General features: G+C 34.9%; 1 protein-coding gene across 2 annotated transcripts in view; it reads left to right on the top strand.

Annotated features, from left to right (window-relative positions):
• CDC14A (cell division cycle 14A) overlaps nucleotides 1-12,520 on the top strand; it is a 66,721-nt gene that overhangs the window by 16,311 nt on the left and 37,890 nt on the right. For both annotated transcript variants that reach the window (XM_074876625.1, XM_074876624.1), the window contains exons 4-5: nucleotides 3,784-3,876; nucleotides 10,876-10,955. In XM_074876625.1, the coding sequence (XP_074732726.1) occupies nucleotides 3,784-3,876; nucleotides 10,876-10,955 (173 nt within the window). The remainder of the gene's footprint in view (nucleotides 1-3,783; nucleotides 3,877-10,875; nucleotides 10,956-12,520) is intronic.

Here is a 12,520-nt window from a genome sequence, read left to right as displayed (position 1 = left end):
GACCTTGTCATGTTTGTAATGTTTTGATTGCTGATTGCTATGGAGATGATCTTGACTAGCCAAGTCAACAGCAAGAAAAATGCTTGGCCATGCTATCTTCCTACTTGTTCTTTGAATTCTGTTTGGGGAAAAAATGCTTGACTAAGCAACTGTGATTCATTTATGAAAGAAATTTTTTTTTTCCTGTTTAAATAAGTCTGATTTCATAAAAACTGCTTTAAAAAACCTGCTGTGTTTTATGTGTATATAGCCTTACACAACCTCAATGAATTCAGAAGCAGGGGTAGTCAGAGAGGGGGTGTTGCTGAGATAAATGATACAAGTATGGAAGATCAAAGACAGGAAAAGGAAGGTTCTGGCAGGCTTATGGAATATGGGTTTAACGTTTCTTGTATGCTAACTGTATTGCTGCTGAATTACAGAGGAGTTTGGTTTTGTTTTAATATAAATAAACTGCTGGGCATACACAAGGAACTATAGTAATTGCAAGCACCTCTTTTAGGACAGCTTAGACTTTGAGGCAGGTTGCGTGTACATGTTTTAATACATCATTTCCTATGAACAGTTTGCCAGCCTTGTATTCACTGCTATTTACATGTACATATTACATATATATACGTGTGTGTATATATAAAAATAGTATTTGCATTGATCCAGGCTTATTAAACACATTGCAGTAATTTCTTACTTGAACAATGCAAATATATTAAAACACATCCGTTAGATAAAATACTGTCAAATAATCTGGTGAAACTAAACAGGTATCAATCTAGTACAATAATAGTACAATCTAATACATCCGCAGTGGCCCCTGCTAAGTCCCCCATCCATTTCTGTGCAAGTAAATTTCTCTTGAGGTCTTCAAGAAACAGGAACTGACCTATTATTTTTTAAAAAAAAAAAAAAAGTAATGTCACAGTGAAAATAATGTGTTCTGAAACTCTTTCATACACCCAATGAATTAGTTTTATCACCCAAAACAAAACCTGCCACACTCTTCATGTAACCTCTGCATTTAGTTCAAAAGATTGTCTTTGAGTATATTCCTCTGGGATATGTCTTGACAGATACTGTTCTGTTATATTGTTACATTTTGTCTTCCAACGATGTGTGAAACTGCTAAAATTTTTTTACTGGTAAAGAAAAGTATCTTTAACACTTCATAGCGCAGCCTTAGGTTTGTTTTCGAAAAAAGATTATTTGCAACTATGTTACTATGTTACCTGTGACTATAGCTATTATGTAGACAACCTGCATTGAAAATTCTTTGTTGAAACATTTTTGGTTCTTCTGAGTTGCCTAGTATCTATGGGAACTAAAGCCTTAATCAATTCAGGTGGAGCTCTTAAAGAACCTTAAAGAACCATCTTTAACACTTGTTATCATTGAACCTAGCCAAAGAAATAGACTTAGCTTGTTAAACACGGTCAGAAAATCAATATTTTTCGAAATAGATCATATAGCTTAGTATTGATATTGAAAGTGTATTGAGAATTTGTGTGATAATGTTAACAGAGGCACTGCATTGATACTTCAGCAAACACTTACTGTAAAACTTGATTTTCTGTAACTTGTGTGCAAATAAGAACAGTGGTTTGTTTTATAAGCTTCTGAAAAGTAAAATCCTGATGCAGTTTTCCTCTGGTTGCTATGCTATAAGCTGTTAATTAATGTCAGGTTTCAATTTTGTGTTAAAACTTTAGTCAGGATTCAAAAGACATTTAAATATTTTATATAGCAATATGGCTCATAAGGATTAAACCCTTACATTTTGAAAATGAAGCAATATATATTGCTTTCATTTAGATGTTCTGGGAACTTTTACGGTGAGCTGTCGCTTTTTGTCTACTTCAGATCCAAAAGCGTCTCAAAATTGAAATGACTTGATATACCCATACGATTAAAAAAATCCATTCTGTAAAATAAAACAAGAAATATAGTCTTGCTATATAGAACTTACTTCTGGCTAGGTAGCAGAATATGCTTTTTGCAGTTTAAAATAGTATTTCATGTGAACTGGAAACTATTGCAAAGAACTTCACTTTACAATAAGTAGTAGTCAACAAGTTATAATTGAAGTTCTGTCACTGTTGCATAACTACTGTAATCTTATCCCACCTACACATAATGGGTGGAATTGCAGTTAGAGAACACTAAAATTAAAAAAATTGAGGAGGGGGAAGAAAGGAGGGATCTTAAAATATTGGAATTAGTTTTGTCAAGTTTTAATAATAATTGAATGCTTCACTAATTAAATAACTACTTGTGCTTTTTATGTTTGCATATACACTGAGAAAGATGTTGCTCGTGGTCTCAAGATACAACCTCTTCCAATCAACAGCAACCATCTACCTCAGGAATTAGCAGTCCTACTTAGATATACTCAGTTGCATTAACTCTCACTCCTTCCACCTGTGGAAGTTGTGGGTAATAAGACCAGACTGGAATGTTAGAACTGCTATTAAAGGTGCTGTTTCTGTGGAAGGTGGGAGTAAGATGCTCACTGTGATACATGCATCAGTTCTCTCCTGAGTTTATCAGCTATTTGGGTTTTTTTGCACAATTTGATTCTGTGGTTAAAGATGTCCTAAAATTTGCAACAAGATTTGAGATGAGAGTCTACATTTACAGATTTGTGGAAGAGAAATACAGTTGGCACTACTTAAATAAATAAACCACAATTCTGCTGCAGTTACCTTATCTCCCACCCCCAAGTGTCATCAGTGCCAAGAGCAGGAAAAGAAAGTAAATTAAGATTGTCAAATTGAAGTTAAAAACCTGAAGTTGGGTAACAGCAGCACTGTTATAAAGGAAGTTTATAAAATGTGCAACTTTTAAAAATAGAAATGGGCTTCAAATATTTAGGAGCAGAATCCGTTATGTCTGATGATGACTTCCTCAAAACTGTAGGATTACTGTAGAAATCTGCCAGGAAAAACATGAGTAGTAGTGTTGCAGAATATAATGAAAGTGTAGCAATTAATGATGCTAAAAGTATAATAATGCAATAAACTGTCCAACTTGCCATTTTTAAGTGATAATTATACCTCTCTCTGGCTTTAAATAGTTTTGCTGCAGTTTGTCATAATTGTTCTTGTCTACTGCTTGTTGATCTTGTTTTCAATGGGAGTTTTGTCCACAGGATTCTGACAGAGACTTCTTCCTAAATAAAGAATTGCAAGTGTTCCTAGTTCTGTCTCTGCCTAGCCTTTTTTTTCAGGCTTTTCACTTGTGCAATTTTTTTTTAAAATGAATTCTTGCTGTTGAAGATTTCTAAAGATGTCTGTCACTCCATTTTTAGGTAGTATAGATGGAAGAATGGTGTTTAACTTATAAAATGCCTGCAAGATTGATTGCTTCAGTTTTTCTATTGTCTCCTCCACAGAATTACGTTCTAAATAGATTTAACATATAGGAGGGCATTTTAGTCTGAGAATTTCAGTGTCTTTAATCAATGTTCATAAGCTATTTTTCAAATATTTAAACCCGGATGAAAAAAACCCAGTATTTTATACTGAACATTTTAGTTCAACTGCATTTTCTAAGATATTTTCAGACAGCAAGCTGAGAGACATACCCTCATACAGTGACTATTTCCCTGCACTCTTATCTATAATGTAAGAAGATTGTTCATGGTATCAGTAATATTTTTGCCTTTAATTTTAAGAATCTCTGTAAGAATTTTTTCTGACTTATTTTTCAGTTTTTCAAAAGTTACTTTTAAAAGTATTTTTAAAGTGTATTCTTCTCTTGGTAAATATGCTGTCTTTTTTTTTTTAACAGTATTTCAGTCTATCAAGAAAGAAGATAGTATACTATACCAGTTTTGATCAGCGGAAACGAGCAAATGCGGCATTTTTAATAGGTGCATATGCTGTAAGTATTATTTATCACATGGATACTTCTAACCTTCCTTAGGAGACATCTGCTATGTGTAAAATAGCATCTCAAGGGATGGTCCTTTAGGGAGGTAGGCAGATTGTCATTTGATTCTTCTTTAAGCTGTCTTTGAAAATTCTGCTGTATGAGTTTTATGGAAGTCCTGTCTTTGGCACTTAACTCCATTTACTACACAGGGAGTGGCTTTGGTGGATCATGTGCCTGTTTCCCATAGGATACCATTTGCTTGAATGTCAAAATTGCAAACCACAAACTTACCTCTAAACTTGGCTGTTGTAGGATCAATCACTGCTCATGGCTGCTCATAGTGGGGAGAAGAAAGCTTTTTCTCACAGCCTTTCTGAAAGTTACTAGACCAGAGGCATAGTGATTATTGGATGGATTTCTTTTCTCAGTTAATTTTCATAGGCTACGCAGAATAATGGAAAAATTGAGATATTTCAGCCTTCTAATATTACAGATAATATGCAATACACAGGGCTGCCTTAGTTACACAAGCCTAGTTTATTATGATATCACATAAGTTTTGATAGTCCCAAGCTGGCACTTGCTCAACCGCTTGTGTGTCTTCATAGCAGTGTAGCTCAAACTTCAATTTCACCTTCCCGCTCTACTGTCCAGAATTGGAGCACACTTGTAGAAGACTCAAAGAGTCTTTGTGATAGCATGTTTTACACTGATAAGTATTGAAGCTAACAAGCTGCTGGTCCCAAGCTGACATCCACATGGTCAGCTGAGTTCTGGAAGTCTCTGGTAAGTCAGGCTTTATACCATGTGAAAGCTGGTATGTTTCTTTCAGGCCTGAGGTCATGCTGAAGGCAAAGCTCAGTAAATACAGATGATAATATTGAAAGAATTTAGGTTGCAGATTCTTGTAGTTAAACAAAATGTTTTACTGTAAGTATGGGGATAGTGTGTAAATGCTTTTGAGAAAGAAGATCTATAAAGATGTAAAAACAATTGGGGTGAGTTCAAATTTTAAAAATCTTTTGGATAGATTTTTAACCCTTGGGAGTCAACCTGATGGAACAACTCTGCAAAAGGAATAATAAGAACAAATGAGTTAGAATGTTCTAAATTTGGTAATGTTTTTGACCATACAAGGCTCTATTTAAAATGCTGGAATTAATTTCTAATTCTGTGTTTTATATTCTGTTTAAGGAGCCTCCAAATTTGGTAGCATATCTTTTTAAGCTTTACTGTCCCTTTAGATCCAAAATGTGTCTAAGTTGTAGCATCTTCAGTAGTGATTCCCACACTATAGTTTGTAAACAAACTTCAGTTGTTCTATTTAGACTGCTTTTTGGTTTGTGTTTGCCTCATTATAGCTCCAGTTCTGTATTTAGAAAGATTCACTTCATGTTTTAAAGCTGGTCTAATTAAGCCTATAGCTAGAGAACACTCATCTAGCACATTTGTAGATTACAGCATCTAATTGCCTTCACTGGATTGCTCTTGTCTGATCCTGCCTTCACCTTCTGATACATCTTAGAAGCCTAGGAAAGAGTAGGACACTGGCATTTTGAAGAGGACAAGATTATCTTTTTATTCCCCTTGTCCAGTCCTTGTTATATGACTGTCTCAACTAAGTAGCTGTTCTCTGTGGTAAGGGGTTAAAAGGCCCTTATCACAATTAGCTAGACCCAAGGAAAGAGTGCTGCTGTCCATAAAGAGAAATTCCTGCAAAGCCAGGTTGTAGGAACAGAAAGTACAGAGGTACGTATGATGCAAGACAGAACTCCAAGCAGAGGACTGATCAGCTATGCCATACTTACAGTATTTAAGACCTAAACACGGGAACAGTCTGGTATATTTGGTAGTCCTTATTTGAAGGAGCTGCTCAGCAGCTAAAATGAAAGTACTGGGGGGAAAGGCAGCAGAAATCCCTCTAAAGAAAGTCGAGGGGGAGCACATAGTACGTGTACCATGGTGTGATTGTGTTTGTACTCTATAATGGATATCAGGTGGCACATCACATAAGGAGTCAGCAGCTTATGTGTGCAATAAGGTAAATTAGTGTGCCACAACTGTGCACGTTTAACCCTTGCCTAGCCTGTTTTAAGCTGCTTATAGCTCTTAATTGCTAGCATATGCAAGTGATCTACATCTGCATTTGGTATTACTCTCCTGTCAGACTAGTAGGTGTTTTAAGTATCTTCTGATTATTGAAGATATTATATACCAAGAGTAATTCTTTACTAATACATTGTTACCGGTACAAAAAAGTATTTGTTCTCTTGTTGAAAACACCTTATAGTCACTCTCCAATTCATCTCAATTTAGGAAGACACTTTGCACAAAGGTATCCAATATGTTACTTAGTATGTCACCCCAGAGTTATTTCTATAGATGTGTATTCCTAAACTTGCAAGCGTTATGGGAGTTCATTCACCTTCTATAGTGATTGATACTAATGCATAAAACTAATATTTATTTATTCTTAAAAGTTATTTACCATTTATCTAATAATCTGATTTTTGTTTTTTTAACTGCAGAATCTTAGCTTTTGTAATCCAGACATATTCATTTCACACTCAAGAAATAATATTTGCATTTTTGGAGTGTTTTACCTGTAATTGCTATGTTCATCAGATGCAGTAGATGTACACTCTTGGGTTACGTGATAGGGTGGTTCCTGACCTGATGGAATCTAATCATATTCTGCAGTAAAAGAACTCTGTATAATTGGCAATTTGATCTATCACGATTTGAATATCCAAATTGTGACAAATATAGGTACTCTTTGATTTAAGGTGTTCTAGATTTTATGTCTTGTCTTTGATTATACAAGCATTTTGAGACCAGAAAGTCTTATAGCTATTAAGTCTACCAATGTGTGAAAGTTAATTGAGAAGGCTTGTTTTGTTTGTCCTGGTGTTAAAATATTAAGTGTAAAATGAAACATGGAAAACAGTGGGTCAGGTTCTAGGAATGGGTTTCCAGTGGTGATTATGCAACTTAGATTGTTCCATTAAACAGCTTCTTAGACCTTTGTACTGAAATACCCTATAGCTATTAAAATATTTTAATAAGAGAGTCATAAGTTTAAGTGAAAGTTAGGTCTTAAAACTTTATTGGCAATAGCTCGCCTGTTTGTAAATTGCGTCTCAGTAAGATGTGTTTTCTAAATTTCAGTTTTTACAGTGGACTTTCAATACATTTGGGCTAATTGTGTCCAATTGCTAAATTATTGTCCTTGTTCTTAAGAATTCTGCAAAAATCACTTCTGTAGTAAAATTCAGATTAAGAAGAAAAAAAATTTTTAAAGTGTTACAAGAACAGAAGAACATGCAGACTTCTCTGATCTTACAGGGAATTTCAGGGTTTCTCCTAAATGGCCAAGACTACAACGCAGAGTGTTCAGTGATGTCAAAAACAGGGTGCTACTAGGTTTTACAAAGTCTTACCAGGCACCACAGAGAATATTCTGAAGCTAGTATGGCTTTGCTTTTTCCTTCATCAGTCATTTCCTTGCAGGAAACTTTTCCCCTAATTTAAAAATACAAATTAGACTTCTCAGCCCTACCTGAAACTTTAAGGGTTTGTGCTCTTGTAATCTAAGCATATCACACTACTGCTCAAATGCATAATCCCTCCCTTGGACTGCCAGCAAGTACAAAAGCTTTTCAGTTACTGCAACATATACAGCCTCTTTGCTGTTTTGAGCAACACCTTTCTTCTGATTGCTTTAGATTGGCTTCACAGAATTCTTGTGATAACTTAGCAGCTCTAGAGTGGATCTGTTGCATATACTTCTAATTTGAAAATGCCAGCTGTGCATGGGAAGAAGATGAATCCAAATTCTATTTGAAGTATTGTGGATGAGTGCTAAGGTGGACTTGCAAAACACTAATTGCCTTTTTGTTTTGTAAACTTTTTAGGACATATGGTATGAATTTTCTTGGCAGCGTGTATGTGGCCAGTATTGCTACATCTCATGTGCCTGCATAGTGTCCCAACTGTGGAGAGCTTTATCTTTCAACCACATCATTATTCAGGAAGTGAGAACATAAGAATGGAAATGTCAGAGAAAAAAAAAAATATTTGAAAATTTTCAATATTTGATGAATCTGTTTTTTACAGGTAGCAGTGCCACAGGATATGAGTTATACTAGTGACAGTGGGGAAAGGGAGGAGAACCTTGTCCCTTGTAAAACAACTCTTGTAAAAGAATAGTAACTGCCTGGAAAGTGGTGACTTTTTTAAAAGGCTTTTACTCGCATTACTTCTTAGATACAGGATCAATTTATACAAACTATTCACAACAGGCTCTTTGTGTTGGGTTTTTTTATGTTAATTTGTATAAGTTGCAGAATGAAAGCCCTCTGAAGATTCATCATATTATTAGATTAAAAAACTAAGTTTCAGTTGCTGAGTTTTCATTGATAAAGTTCAGTTAGAAAACAGTCTCCTCTGTTTTTCTTGATGAATATCACTACTTTTTAAGTACTGAAGCATGTACTGTAGTGTTTCCTTCTCCATTTTATTATCCTTCCCCCTTCAGCTACTGCGTTATTCTTGATATCTGTGATACTTGTGTTTTTTCAGGAGCTCTGTTCAGAATTTCTTTCCCTTTCCTCCTTCCTTTTATGTTCTTAATATCTTTTTCCTGTTTCCATCCTGGTGTCTTTATTATGAGCTCTGTGGACAGACAACTAGCAGTGTTTGGTTCAAAACATCATGTGTACATGTCTTTGAGCAGAGACAGCTCTCAAGTACCATAACTTCTGTTAAATAAAAGCTGCAGTGTTGGGAAAACATTCATATAATACAAATTTGCCCCTACTTCAGGTTTCTGACTCCCTAACTGTGTAAGATGGAAACTCATCTTTCCCTGAAGTCCTCTGAGCTACCTTCTAGGGATCGTTTGACTATAAGAAAGAATTTAGGCTTTAAATGGAAGCTAATTAATGTCATTATTAACATTAATTGACATGAATAAAATCAGTATTTTTCTCTGAAATACACCCCCCACTGAAATTTCTTGCACAGGATGCATTGTTCTTAAATGTAAAACCTTTGTGGTGAGGGGGACTATAAAGGAAATATAAAGGAGACTTCTTTTACAGGCTAACAGAATCTTTCACAAATGAATGTGCAAGCATAATGGCATTGTTGTGCTGCAGGGGTTGAAAGCATGAACTTGGTGCCATTAGTTAGCAATCATTGCTGTAGACAGACTGTTACAGCCTAAAAAGAAATGGGCCCCTTTACTTTTTAAATTATGTTAATACATGTATCCATTAAGTAAATCTCTCAATCTGTTCCAATATTAGTAATCACTGGTTTGACCTCAACAACAAAGAATCCAATAATTGAGTTAGAAACAATTGTTCTGATAACACAGAATAAATGGGATGATATTCGTGTAGAAATTATGGTCTGTTTTGATGGTGGAAAGGATGCGTTGCTTTCAGAGATTAAGGAGGGGAGAATATGGAAGTTCAGTCAAATACAAGGACATTAATTTTGAGAAATATGTAATTTGGGCACTTTTGCTAAATGAAACAGCAATGTTGACACTGCTGCAGTATTAAGATTTAATATTTGAAGATAAGTGGCATTTGTTCCTCTTTTTTGGGTACTGGTTATACTGATCTGTTCTATCAGTGTGACCATGATGAGTGGAGCAGCGACATTGGAGACCGAGACTGAAATACAACTCCATGTCAGAGAATTGATCTTTTGAAGGCAAATCAGTTTGTGTAGAGGGTTTTGGTCCAAAATTAGACCAGTTGTTCAAAGTAGTGAAATAGGTGGTAGTTGAAAACCAGAGATGATTCTGGACCCTCTTTTCATTGTGTCATGTCAAAGAGCTTTCAGACTATTTTACTTGAGTCAATTTTTTTTTTATCCTTATCTTTTCTGTGTGCCTTGTCCACACTTGAAGAAATGCAAGAAAATCTACCTACCATGTTGACACCCTACAGAATACTAAGAATCCCATTAACTTGAGATATAACTCTAGACATAAAGCAAATAGCAAATATTCTGGGAGTGAACACCACTTACCTATAGTCTCATGTATTCAAGGTCAAAAATTGAATAAAGCTTTCAGATCAGGATCTAACCTAGGTCTTGGTTAAGAAAATATTTATTAAAATACTTTATATTCAACAGTTAAGTGTGTGTAGACCTAAAAAGTAGCCATGTAGGTGCTGGTTGTAAGGTGAGTAGTGGGGAAATGGCTAGAAAAATTGTGTGGCTTTGTTTACAAAACGTTTGTGTGCATGAAATATGCCACTCCAAACTGGATGAAATATTTTTTTTTTTTTTGTAAATAATGCACTTGCTTAATATGTATTCCAAGTTAGGTTTATTTTAGGACCAGTTTTACTGTACAAATAAAAATTGAAGTGCAGCAAGATATGGTTGTATTCTAATTTCTTACTTAAGCCAGTGCAGCTGATAGTGTTCAGTGATAGCAGAATGAGCCTTGGCTTAGGGTGTTACATTAACTATATGTTGGTCTCATAGTAACAGGTTCAGCTTGTTGAATTGGGTATTTTTGTTAATTAGTAGTTTGATACTGACAGTTAAGAATCAAACAATATTTGTGTTGGAAAATATTCCATTGAGCTGTGGTGGAGAAATGTTTCCTTTGTCAGCTGCTGTGATAATATTTTGATTCATCTGAAATTGGACAGAGAACTAGTACAGATGCGTATTTTTCATCTTAGTATGACGTTGAGTCTGTCTCGAAGTCTCTCAGTTGCAGCAATATGATTATTTTTACATTTTTTTTTAAAGGAGGGAAATGACACAAAACAGAAATCCCAGTTTCTGTTGACTTCTGTTGATTTCTGAGTCTTTTACTTTGTATGTCTTTTCTGACCTATAAGTGTCATAGGAGTTGGTCATGAAGGAGTACAGTGTACATTCTTGGGAATTTAGGGGCTGAGGGAAGCTTACATGTGTTTAATGACTTTTCAGGCTCAGGGCTCATGTTTTTTCGTCTCCCCCCATCCCTTTTAGGTAATATACTTGAAGAAAACACCAGAAGAAGCTTACAGAACACTTTTGTCTGGATCTAATCCACCATATCTTCCATTTAGGTATGTGAACGTGAGAAATGGGCCTAACTTTGGTTTTTTTGGTTGGAATTTGCTAAATATAAATTTTTCAGATTGACTTCCCAGAAAATGGTTTCATGTCTGATACAGACATTGTATCAAAATGACTGATCTCCAGAAAAAACTTTTTTAGTTCTGTTGGAATAACTTGCTCTGTGGTGGAATAACAAAGCCATTTAGATTGATTTAAGTTTTAAGTAAGACTCGCAGTCTTGCAAATTGTCAGGTTTTGAAAATAGTTCTTAAAATGTTTCTGATTTAGCAGTTAAACTTTTCTTCATCATGTATCATGTTTTACTATTCGAAGTCATTCAGATCTTTTAAATTACCTAGTACCTAACTAGACTTACATGAATGGGGGGGGGTTTATGCTGTTATATTTTCTCTATTTTACAGAACAAGTACTTATGTTCAAGTAATTAAATTGCTTTGCCTTTCTGTTTTCAACGAATCATAGATAATTTCTATCAATCTGTCTTTATTCTCTGTACTAAGGTCATATTGAGACTTCAATCTGAGTAGTTTTAGCTATCATGACTATCTATTAAAGAGACTCCCAAATTTTTTTCATAGTGTGGACAATTAAATGCCCTTGTGCTTCATGAATGAAAATACCTCACACTATTCCTATGCAGACACTGGCAATAAAAGGCAACTTCAAGAAGGTCAATATCCTCTTTTTTAGGGGAGTCAGCATTTTAGAAGTAGTGTTCACTGTCAGCCAGTGCATTTGTAAATGTAGACCTACCTTGTCTATATCAAATTCATCTGATTCTACAGCCACTCAGCAAAGGAAGATCATATTGTCTCTCTTCTCATAGCTTGTGCAGGAGCCAGATACAGTATAAACTGTTGGGATGGTAGATTTGGATGTAAAGACCAGTTTGACTATGAAATCTTAAACCATTGAACACATCTTTTTAAAAAAGATATCAAATCAATGATAGCTTTTATTGGCAGAGAGTTTATACACTGACCTGGTCATCGATAGGTCTCCAAAACCCAAGAAGTTTACTGAGCTATTGATAACCGTATTTTTTTTCAGCTAATTATAAAAGATACTGGATACAATGCATAAAAAAATCTGTTATTTTAAACGTCAGTGTTTTTTAACATCTCCAAATTCTATATAAAATACAGGAGTGATGATCTAAATTAAAGAATAATGTATAGTTTTCTCCACCTTTTAGATTCTTTGGTTCCTGATCTTCTTCCAGTTTGAAATAATTACACTGGTCCTTTCTGTTTACAGAAGGTTCAGCTATTGGAAAATTGCTACAAGAAGTTCTTTGAAGCAAACTATTATTCTGAGCACAGAAACTGCCAATACATTCTTCTGTCTCCTTATCATTTTGGGGAAGCAACAAGGGAAATATTTCCCTGCAATATTTCCCTTCCTTCCAGGGATTACTATGTAGCATTTTAGTGGATTCTAAAAAAACCTGACTCTTCCTTTCATATCAAATTCTCAGTGGTTCAACTTTGGTAGGAGTATTTCTTTCATATAAGAGCTTTTAATACTAAAGTGACTTAAATTTTTCAGAATC

The sequence above is a fragment of the Strix uralensis genome, chromosome 8 (assembly GCF_047716275.1).
Source record: "Strix uralensis isolate ZFMK-TIS-50842 chromosome 8, bStrUra1, whole genome shotgun sequence".
Lineage (NCBI taxonomy): Eukaryota > Metazoa > Chordata > Aves > Strigiformes > Strigidae > Strix > Strix uralensis.
The sequence above is the reverse complement of the archived record's forward strand: the minus strand, read 5'-3'. Positions and strand labels throughout refer to the sequence as shown.